This window comes from Schistocerca gregaria, chromosome 8, assembly GCF_023897955.1.
Source record: "Schistocerca gregaria isolate iqSchGreg1 chromosome 8, iqSchGreg1.2, whole genome shotgun sequence".
NCBI classification, from domain to species: domain Eukaryota; kingdom Metazoa; phylum Arthropoda; class Insecta; order Orthoptera; family Acrididae; genus Schistocerca; species Schistocerca gregaria.
The window spans coordinates 263,430,275-263,442,744 of NC_064927.1; the positions used below are offsets into that span (position 1 = coordinate 263,430,275).

Genomic DNA, 12,470 nt, shown 5'->3' on the forward strand with positions numbered 1-12,470 from the left:
AGCCTCATTAACTTGGATACGTACAGGCTCTAGGGGTGCTTGGAGCTGCAGTGGCCACTATGTCATGTTGTATCTCATAGTAAACTGTGCATTCCATTATGCACCAACTCTCTATATCCCATGCTGTATGAATTTGGAACAGCAGTTTACATTGTTAGCTGTCAATTCACCACTGGCACAAAATATCTTTGATCTAGACATATTTCTGTTCTTGGTTTCCAGATTGTTGATGAAGTGCATTTTGTGTTCCAATTCATTCCTTTTCATGAGTTCGGCTCCTTACTGTTGCCTTACAGCATACTGTTTGAGAATACCTTGGGTTGGGCAAAAATTTCAAGGCACATGTTTCTCTTAAGCTGTTGGCAGTATCTAAATTTTGTCACCCTTGCCCCATTCCCTTCATCATGTGTGACAAGGTAAAGGCCAAGTTGCAATGTTGGCAGAATCAGGACATTGTTTCTCTTAGTTCATCAAGTCAATGGGCCACCCCTTTAGAGGTGATTCAGAAGCCTGACAACCATGTGAACCTTTGTGTTGATTTTAAACTGAGGGTCTGTGTGCACTGTGCCACTGATACATATTCAATTCTGTAGCAGGCAGAGTTATCAGAGTTGTTTGGGGGAGGCCAGTATTTTTCGTGAATTGAATTGTGTGGTGCCTACCTGTAGATGCCATTGCATGCAGTTTCTCAGACTTCCTTGGACCTCAGCACCCATTTTGAACTTTACCAGTTTATTCATTTGACTTTTGAAAGTTCATCAACATCTGGAATTTATTAATGGTATTTGAAACAGTTTATTCAGGACATTTGCTGCCATGTCAATTACCTTTATAGTATCTGGGTAATAGGTCCTACTTGGAAGAACCATTTACAAATCCTTCAGTTGATTTTCCAGTGCCTCCTGGAGAATGGCCTTCATTGCAAGCTGAATAATGCATCAGCCTCCTACCACCCATAAACTCAAAGAGGCTTCAGTCTTTCTTGTGCAAGATTTCATATTATTCTCATTTCATTCCTCAAGCTGCACACATCTCCCATCCTCTTAACTGGCTTCACCAGAAGGACATTAAGTTTGTCTGGGCTGTGGACTGTCAAAGGGTTTTTCAGTGTCTCAACCAGCATTTGTGTTCTGTTCCCTATCTGGCTTCTTTTATGTCAGATAAACTTTTAACACTCATCTGTGCCATACTCCAGTATGGCACTAATGACATTGTGTCTCATCAGAACCAGATGCTACAGAACAAACCATTGCTTGTACATCAAGGACAGTTTCTGTTGTGCAGTGTAATTATCCAAAGGTGGAAAAGAAGGTGCTGGCTATTATTTTCAGAGTTAAGAAGTTTCATGTTTTCCTGTATGGGGTGAGGTTCTTCCTCATCATCCACCACAAGCCACCAGTTTCCTTTTTGGCCCTTGTTCCAAGCTGCCGGATAGGACTGTCCACTGACTGCAGAAGTGAGCTCCTCTTTCTAAGTAACTATTACTATGATATTCGTTACCATTCCATGCCCAGCATGCCAGTACAGATGCACTATCACAGCTACCATTAGCACCCAATCTATAGTTTCATGGGCAGGAACTCCTCATGTTCACATTGGATGATACCATACAGCAGATCATGTTGGATTTTCTGTTGACAGCATGTGAAATCATGACCCCACATGGCTGCTGAACCAATTTTCTGAAAAATCATTTCAGCTGTCCATTTAGATTGGGCATAATGCATCTCTTTGAGTGCAAATCTGGTGTGACATACACATTTTGTCCTGCATACTCAACTCAGAGTTGTCCAGGGGGTCCTCATGTTTGCCATGGAGGAGCAATGCTATCAAGTAGTCTCTTCCCACTGGTGTTGCATTGTCACATACTCCAGTTGCTGCATGTGCCACACTGAGATATAGCTCCTACAAATGTGTTGGAACAATATCACATCTGCTGCCTGGTGATCATTGATGATATTGAACCCCTGGTGTGGTCTTTTGGGGGATGTGCACAGAATCAGGCTGTACCATTGCACCAGTTCTCTCTTTGCCTGGTCATAGAGCACCCTTGGGACAGGGTGCATGTCAATTTCATGGGTCCATTTTCTTGCATCATGTGGTTGTTGCTGATCAAAGCATTGTCCATTTTCATATACATTGCCAAGATGTTGACCCTATCATTGACTGCCACTCTTTGTATGTTATTGTATGTTATTGATTATTTTTGCCATTGAGGGTTCCCTTAGAACTGTCATGTCTGATAGTGCTAGGCAATATTTGTCACAGGACTCTGAAAACTTTTTACATTCACAATGTTGCCCAACCTCTGACTACCACCCCATTTCATGTGGTTTCTTTCTATCTCAGTGGTGGAGCATCTTGTGCATGCATTCAATACCCAAGTGAAACAGTCATGTCTGCCTCTTCCTATGACTGTGCATTGTCAAATTTTCTGGTTGCATGTTGGGTGACACTGGAGGATGCATGCAATGCATATTGTGAGCAGTCCCACTGACAGAAGTGTTTACCTGTGGATGGTTGTAAGCCAAGTGGACCAGTGCTTAAACTGTGTTCAACACCTACTGCTGACCACACCTTACACTTTGTGCTGAGTGTTGTTGCTGTGTACTGAGTTATTTGTTGTCCATGCCATTTGTGTGCTGATTTTATCACCTTACATGTCTCTACAGGGTTTTGGACACTCTGCTTCCTGTTTATCAACTTGCACAGAAAGTTTCATTTCATCTCATGGGTTCTGTTCACCAATTATTATCAAGCCACCATTGATGACCTGCGCCAACAGTATGGTGCAGCAGCATGTGATCATTTTTGCCAGAGGTGTTTTCTGGGGCCTCAGTTGCATTAGAATGACTATTTTTGTTTGTTTCATGTTAAGGGTTTCAAATCTTGACTACAGCTTGTTTCCTGAATTAGTTCGAAACCTACTGTATCTTCCTAGAAAAAGGTGCTTTATTTGCAATAGTTATCTATCCAACATCTTTGCCTCATTTTGATCTTACCCTTGCTTGCTTTAGAGAAAAGTAAGGCTCTGAGTTGTAATATGTTTGAGAAAGTGTTAAATTTTCCATTTATGCTGTTTGGTTTATAAATTTTACCTAACATTCCTGTCATAATTCCTTTCTTAACACTATGATGAGACATTGTTGACAATTCTGTGATACAATACTTTTCTTCTACGATCTGTATGTAACTGATCAGTATATGTTCTTGTTAGAATTTGACTATCATAGTCTTATAAACAGCTGACAGCAATATTACATGTTCTGACAAGAGTTAATAGCCCAAGATTTCTATTCTGATGTACAGATCAGATTAGAGTGTACACACACAACAGACACACAAAATCAGCAATACACGTACTAACAAGATATACATTTTGATACTAATGGAGCAAAATGTTGAAGTACTCCTCCTACTAAAGAAAGATCATAAAATGAATGTGTTGGAAGAACTGGAGATATTTTAACATTACAAGAAATATGAAGATAAAATACAGAAGAAAAAACCTAAAAGTGTCTCTCTGAATTTATTCTGATGCTCTGGTGGTATTCATAAGTAAGAAATAAAATAACATGGAAAGTTCTGGTAGAATATAATGTTTGCAAATGTAATGTTTGGGGTTTTGGGAGGCTAGGAAGGTTCAGGTACATTGATGGTATCTCCATTACCTGGACTCATTATCAAGACACTCTTTCTTTATTCCTCCATTGTCTCAACATATTCTCCTGCCTCAGCTTCATCTGGTCCTCCTCAGCCCATTGTACCATCTTTCTGATGGCTCGATCCACACTGTTGTTCATATAAAGCCCACTAACCATTAGCAGTATTTGTGTTTAGACAGCTCTCACCGCTCCCAAACCTAGGATTCAGGCAGATTTCTCACACAATATCCTCAAGCACTGCTAATCATCTCACCACCCCCAATAATCAGCTAAAAAGCTGATATCGTACTGGACTGGTACAAATGAATGAATCCTTCACCAGGGCTTTGGCTATCTATCATTATGCCCAGAAAAGAAGAACATTGAATCGACAAACCTTCCCACCCCTTCCAAAGAGGTATTCTGCCACCCACCTAAACTATGCAGTATCCTAATCCACCCCTATTTCACACCTACTCTCAACCCCTTGCCAAATGAGTCATGTTGTTGTGGTCTTCAGTCCTGAGACTGGTTTGATGCAGCTCTCCATGCCACTCTATCCTGTACAAGCCTCTTCATCTCCCAGTACCTACCACAACTACATCCTTCTGAATCTGGTTAGTGTATTCATCTCTTGGTCTCCCTCTATGATTTTTATCCTCCACACTGCCCTCCAATACTGAATCGGTGATCCCTTGATGCCTCAGAACATGTCCTACCAACCGACCCCTTCTTCTAGTCAAGTTGGGCTACAAACTTCTCTTCTCCGCAATCCTATTCAGTATTTCCTCATTAGTTATGTGATCTACATAAGCCTGCGGAATACTTGTATCCATGTGAAAGCAACCATTTTACATACCAATTCTGCTGCATTTGTGCACATTATTGTATGGGGGCATGACCACCAGCCAACTGTCCACTTAAATGATTGGCCACTGACAAACTATGGCCAAGAACAAAGTTGGCCACCCAGTGGCAGAACATGCTGCTGAGCGCAGCATGTTTAATTTCTACATCTAGATCCACATCTACATCTACATCCATACTCGACGGAGGGTACCTTGAGTACCTCTATCAGTTCTCCCTTCTATTCCAGTCTCGTATTGTTTGTGGACAGAAGGATTGTTGGTATGCCTCTGTGTGGGCTCTAATCTCTCTGATTTTATCCTCATGGTCTCTTCGTGAGATATACATAGTAGGGAACAATATACTGCTTGACTCCTTGGTGAAGGTATGTTCTCGAAACTTCAACAAAAGTCCGTACCGAGCTACTGAGCATATCTCCTACATAGTCTTCCACTGGAGTTTATCTATCATCTCCGTAACACTTTCGTGATTACTAAACGATCCTGTAACGAAATGCGCTGCTCTCCGTTGGATCTTCTCCATCTCTTCTATCAACCCTATCTGGTACGGATCCCACACTGCTGAGCAATATTCAAACAGTGGGTGAACAAGCGTACTGTAACCTCTTTCATTTGTTTTCGGATTGCATTTCCTTAGGATTCTTCCAATAAATCTCAGTCTGGCATCTGCTTTACTGACGAACAACTTTCAATGGCTACTTCAAAAGCTGTGCCATCTGGATCCATTCGCCCAGTACCAGGTTTTCTGAATTGTGTATATTGGAGTTATCCTTGCAACATGTCATTCAGTCACATAATCTTCCTGATCCCAGTCTCTGCTAACCCCCTGCACCTACATCTTACTCCCCTCAGGCTCCCCTTTCTCTATTCTGTCACCCCCCTCCTAATCCACTCCTACACCTCGTCATCAGTGTGCACTGCATGAGCTTAGTGGTTCTGGTATCCATGTTTCACATTCTTAAACTATGCACCTGCTGCCTCTCGCTCCCACATTTCCATCCTGTACATGTCCTGCGTCCTTCTAAGCTGTCAACTAACCATGTCCAAATCTTTCTACCAATCCCCACAACTTTTATCCCCTCACTCACTCATCTCGGCAATGAAAACAAAATTTCCATGATGTCATTGCCATCTCTCTTTCAAGTCAAGATATTTTATTTTGAACCTTAACAGTTTTCTATCGCACACTGGCAAAATTGGTGTGAATACTGTTGCAGGTGAGGAATGACTTCCGTGCAGAGCAGCAGCGCCATCTGGACAATGCCTGCTACAAGCTTTTGAGCAACATGGAACAATCGATGACACTGACGGGGCTGAATGAGGCAAGCTTCCGCATCAAATCAAGTCACCTGCTACTGCTCCTGTGGGCTCTGCTGCCATTGCCACGAGGTCACGCTCCACCACCAGATGAGCCCAAGTGAGTTCATGGCAGCATAACATAGTACATATAATATACTGTAATTATTCTCTCCTAATAAAGTACATGTAAAATGTTTATTTTTGCTGATGTTGCATGTAAGTGAGCAGACCTGTATTAACAATGTAACTGCATTATAAGAAAGACATCATCATATTTTATAAAAAGTAGTTTACTTAACTTTCAAATGGCTTCAGTGTCTAGAGGTCTGCATCATTTTAATTCCATCAATCAGGTCCTGGATCATTTGTAAGACAACTTGAAGCACTAGTTCATATTTTCAGAACATGTGGCTTCATTCACATTCAGTGTAAAACATTCCACAATCACCAGCTCAGTTCAGTGTCTCAAGAAAGAACAAATATAAATACTTGAGAACAGTTTCATTGTCTTTCTAAATCCCACAACTCTGAAGACTTTCCATGATAATAACCCTTTTAACAGCTAGTTTTTGAAATAACAGTTGATGATAAAGTTTTTACATTATAGAAAATATTCTAAAAGTTATTAACATCAGGTTATAAAGAAACACTGGTTGAGTATCAATAGTATCATAATAAAAATATAAATAGTACATATGTTTGGTCTAATGTTGTAATTACATTGTAAAATAATACGAGGGTCAGTCAAAAAGTAATGCCTCCTATTTTTTTTTCTACGTTTAATTGTCAGGAAATTTAAATGCAATTACATAGGTTGAAAACCACAACATTGAGGATCATTTTGTCATTTTTCAATGTAATCTCCGCCCATCTCTACAGTTTTGGTCCATCTTTGAACAAGGGCATGTATCTCAGCACGGTAAAAATCACAGCTCTGCTTCCTAAGCCATTGACGCACGGATGTTTTGACGGCCTCCTCATCTTCAAAATGAATCCCACGATGAGCTTCTTTTAGTAGCTCGAACAGATGGAAGTCTGATGGTGCCAGGTCAGGGCTGTATGGGGGATGAGGCAAAACTTCCCATCCAATTTTGACAATCTCGTCAGAGGTGTGACGACTGGTGTGTGGTCTTGCATTGTCATGCAAAAGAAGAACATTGATTTTGTTGGGCGAACTCGCTGAAGACGTGCTTTAAGTTTTTTGAGGGTTGTGACGTATTGAACAGAATTTATTGTGCATCCCTGCTCCAAAAAATCAACCAGAATCACACCCTCTGTATCCCAGAAAACTGTTGCCATAAATTTCCCTGCCGATCGCACAGTTTTGAATTTTTTCTTCCTCAGCGAGCTTGTGTGACGCCACTCCATTGACTGCCTCTTTGATTCGGGTTCAAAAAAATGCACCCATGTTTCGTCCCCGGTCACAATTTTTTTCAGAAACTCATCTCCCTCCAAACGGAAGCGCTGCAAGTGTTGGGAGGCTATTGTTTTCCTTGCCTCTTTATTCTGATCGGTTAACATTCTTGGAACCCACTGTGCACAAACTTTTGAGTACCCCAATTGTTTAATAATCGTGATCACACTGCCTTTACTAAGAGAAATAATGTGACACACTTCATCTGCAGTCACCCGACGGTCACCACGAATGATGTCATCAACTTGCTGAATGTTGTGTGGAGTCACTGCACTCACCGGCCTGCCGCTCCGCTTTTCGTCAGTCAACGGTGTTTGCCCTTCAGCTTCCTTACAACGACGAACCCATCGTCTAACAGTGCTGACATCCACTGTCACAACACCATACACCTTCTTCAATCTTTCATGAATGCGTATGGGCGTTTCACCTTCTGCATTCAAGAATTCAATCACACAACGCTGTCTCAAACGAACATTGATGTCGGCCATCTTACAAACTTCTGCTGTGCTGCCACCTGTTGACACAGAAAGTTACTACTGCAGTGGATTGCAGAATGTTTGAGGAATGGCGCCAAATTCAAATTTTTCACTTAACTTAATTTTTTTAAGTGGAAAAAAAATGGGAGGCATTACTTTTTGACCGACCCTCGTAATAAATTATGTAGTTTTGTTTTATGAGCATTTGCAAACTTATCTTCACAGTGTAGCATAACAGTATGCTAAAACATTGATATAGAAATGAAAAATTATATTTCTGGGAAATCTGCTTCTAAGTGCCAGAAAACTTTGCAAACATACACAATCATTAATTACATAATTTATAAATAAAAATGAGTTCAAATCTGGCCAGAATTTAGGTGGTGTTTCAGATTCCTGTAACTGAGAAAAGTTCCATCAGGTCTTGATTTATTACAATATCTTACTAGAACACAGAATATGTAACTCAATTAGTACATCTTGAAAGGTAGAATCCCTGTATGTCATTTTAAATTTTATTAAATGTAAACTTGAACAGCTGGAAGTGTTACAATTATCAAAATATTCCACACTGTTATGTATTGGGCGAATGTATTTTACATTAAAACCCAACATTTTGTCCCCATCTGTGAAGGACATTTTCAGCAGGGTCATAGCTTGTTTGAGTGTCTGTCAATAGTGAGCCAGGGTGTGAATCAGACACTCAAAGAAACTGCGCCAAAATTAAAATCACAATTCTGGTCTATAATGTTGTGGTCAAATGAATTTCACAGTCAGTCCTAAAAGGAAACTATGGTTCTGCAATAGCTGTTTCAAAGGCGACTTAGGCCAAAAACCTAATATGAGAAACACCAAAGACGAAGTTATCAGTGCTCTACTGGAAGAGTTTTCAGTTATAAAACATCACAAACACGAACAGTATGAAAAAGAAGCAAAGAGGCTTAGCGTTTTACATCAAGATACTGTAAACTTTTGTTAATAACAGTTCTGTTGTTTATGTTTGTAGAAAGTGCAGTAAAAACACAAACAGTCGTGTAACCTGTTGCGAGTGCGAAAGAAAACATCAGTCTAAAAGTCCCAACCATGTTCCAAAACTTTACATTTTAGGTGATAGCCACAGCCGCGGTATTGTCTCAAGCTTCAAATGTGAAATCGATGAGCTTTGTAAAGCCTGGGGCGCTTCTCTCAGAAATAAGAAAACTAGTTTTTTTCTGAAGAAATAAAAAAGCTGTCTTTGAAAGATTTTGTTGTCCTCTTTGGTAGATCTAATGACATTTATCAAAATGATACATCTAAAGCCTGCTGCGAATTAAACAAGTGTTTATCTGAACTAAGTCATACAAACGTTATCCTCGTAAATATACCACAAAGGTAAGACTTGATGTCCTGGTCGTGTGTAAACAAGGAAATTAGTGCCGCCAATGAACTTTTTTCCAGTATATGCAAACAATATAGAAATGTTTCTATTGTTAATATTAATACCATTGGACGCAGATTCCACACTACTTACGGTCTGCACTTAAATGGCCTTGGAAAGCAACTTGTTATATTACAGCTAATGGAAATTATTCAGAGACTGCAATACTTACCAACAACATCATCAGTGGTATCTGTATCATCATCACAGAAAGTATCTCTAGGAGTGACTAATGCAGAATCAGATACAGTAACAGAAAATGCAGCAGAAGTACCTAAAGAAGCAATACTAACAGAAGTAGAATCAACAGCAGCGTCAGAAGAACCACGTTCAGTAACAGCAGAAGTAACTCCTCCAGCATTAGAAGTAGCTCCTACAGCAGTAACACCATCTCCCTCACCAGCAGTAGCAGCACAAACTATTTCACCAGCAATAGCAGAAGAAACACCATCAGCAACAGCAGAAGCAACTCCTCCAGCAGTAGAATCAGTTTCTATAGCAGCAGCACCATCTCCCACACCAGAAGTAGCAGACCCAACTCCTTTACCAGAATAGCAGAAACAACTCCTCCACCAGCAGCAACTAAACCAACTTCACCAACAGCAGAAACAGTACCAGCTCCTTCTCCATCACCTTCAAGAGTAGCAGAAAAGAATAGACCAGTGACAGTAAGTAAAGTATCATCTTTGTCTCATGATGAAGTGATACCAAATCATTTGGGAAAACATGTTCCTATAAAACTTGTGGACAGTAAAGTGAAACAAACTTCCAACCGTGTTTCAAACAGACCCAAAAAATTACCAAAGAGAAATGAAGTTTTTTTATGGTTTATCCCAAGGAAGTCCAACCGCCACCTAACATAGATTCCAGGGCTCAAAAAAAGAATTAAATGTTCTCCATTGTCCCATAATACTGTACTCCTCCCCTCCTGTGACAGTAACTCTGTCTTATTTCTGCACTTAAATGTCAGGTCTCTGAAAATTAAAGCTGATGAGCTTGGTATACTATTAAAAAGTAACAAAAGAATGATTTTATGTATAAACGAACATTGGTTTAAGAAAGAGGATATAAAACTGTATGTACCATCAGGTTTCAGATTAGCTATATACTTCTGCAGACACAGTGAATCCTATGGGGGTTCATCCATATATATTAGCAATGACCTAGACTTAAAGTTTTCTGTTCTTGAAGTTAGTGACCTATGCATTAAAGGTGTTTTTGGAGCAGCTGCTTTTATTATACCTAGTATACAGCTCATAAGTGTGTCTTTATATCACACTCCTGAAAGTAATGTAGAACAATTTATAGAACGTTTAGAAAAACTTGTGATCAGTATACAAAAATATACTAAATACAAAATTGTAATCTTTGGGGATCTGAACATAGACATTAGGAAAATGACAGCCAGAAATGTTAATTTAGTAAACATGTTAAGATCTTATTATCTCTTTTGTGCTTATGAAAGTCCTACAAGGCACTACTCCTGGCTTGACAATCTAATAACAAATGTATACAAATGTGATTTTGAGCTAGGCTTATTTAATGTCAATTACCTGTCAGATCATAGAGGTATGTTGATGAAGCCCTCAGCACATTCCTCAAAATCATTTCTGAAATCTTCCACACATGCTGTCCACTGGTTAAAAAACAAAAAACAAAAAAGTTTGGAAACCTGGCCACTCAATTTTACAGAAGTGGTTTTCACCCCAATTACAAAAACTGAGACTATTGGTAATTACTTGTCACGATAAGGTCAAAAAGGGAGCAGTAGATAAAGAAACTTACAAAAACTGGAAAAGAAAATATAGATCTGAAATTAAAATAGCCAAGTGTAACGCAAACGGTGATTTCATTAAAAAATCACACAATAAATGTAAGGCTGCATGGAAAGTAATAAAAGCAGAACTAGGTATGGATATAAACACAAATGCTGCTAACGTCACTGCTGATGATTTCAATCACTTTTTTGTCAACTCTGCCAATCTTAGCCTTCCAACCCACAGCAACCAGAATTCCAATTCAACACATACACCTATTTCTCACCCCATATCTGGCAGAAATTTTCAACAAAACATTACAAACATAGTGTCAGCTTGTAAATGGAGAGAAGTACAAGTAACTGATATAATTAAAGCAACCTCTAAATTAGGATACTCTAGATCTGAAGATGTGTATGGCCTGTCAAACTATGTAATTAAAAAAGTTGTAGACCTCATATCATATCCTCTTTGCATACTGATAAACTGGATGCTCTGGAGTGGACACTTTCCAGAATGTCTAAAAAAAAACAGTTGTCATACCATTATACAAAAAGGATGACAAGTCCTGTATCAATAATTATAGATCAATTTCACTTGTGCCTATTCTCTCAAAAATAATAGAGCATTGCATACTGCAGCAAATATCTATACACCTATCAGACAATAATATATTAAATGATTCTCTCTATGGATTCAGGTCAAACTTATCAACAGTCAGAGCAGTTGAAAACCTTATCTCTTTTGTACTAAGTGCATTTGAGTCAGAATTATCTGCTGAAGCCATTCTAATTGACTTGAGTAAGGCTTTCGACCACAAATTATTATTAGATAAACTGTGTTGGTATGGAATCAAACACTTGGAACTCTCACTAATTGAATCATACCTCAGCAATAGAAAACAAATAGTAAAGCATAATGACCAACAGTCACAGACTTTAAGTATAAAACGAGGTGTTCCTCAGGGCTCAGTGCTTGGTCCTCTACTATTTATATTGTTTGTAAATGACTTTTCGAATAACTTACCCTGTAAATCTATCCTCTATGCTGATGACACAACATTAGCTAATTCTGGAAAGGATATAAACATATTGTAGGAGGAAAGTGAAGAGTGTCTCAAAATATCTAATATCTGGTTTAAAGCTAATGACTTATCTATGAACCATGAAAAGACTGTCAAGATAATCTTCAGTTTATCAAACAGTAACATGGAGTTACTAGGATTACACATTGACTCAAAATTAACTTGGAACACACATACAGATTATGTATGTCGAAAGCTATCACGAGTTATCTACCTACTAGCCAAACTACACACATGTGTTACACAAGATTTATTGCTTCAGTCATACTATGCCTTCTTTCATTGCCATCTACAATATTGCATTATTTTATGGGGTAACTCTCCAGGAGCCAAAAAAATTTTCACTTGGCAGAAAAAAGCAATTAGATGTTTTTGCGGAATCACTGACAACAGCAGGACCTCATGTAGACCTTATGTTAGAGACTTAAAAATTCTCACAGTCCGATGTCTTTACATATATTGTTGCCTATTAAACATAAAAGAAAACTTAAACCACTACGCTATAAGGAAATC

The 12,470-nt window shown here is 39.1% G+C and overlaps 1 protein-coding gene across 1 annotated transcript in view; it reads left to right on the forward strand.

Moving 5' to 3' along the window:
• The window catches only part of LOC126284279 (dynein axonemal intermediate chain 7-like), an 828,882-nt gene that overhangs the window by 174,424 nt on the left and 641,988 nt on the right, over positions 1 to 12,470 (forward strand). The window contains exon 7 of the mRNA XM_049983103.1: positions 5,728 to 5,927. Coding sequence (XP_049839060.1) covers positions 5,728 to 5,927 — 200 coding nt within the window. The remainder of the gene's footprint in view (positions 1 to 5,727; positions 5,928 to 12,470) is intronic.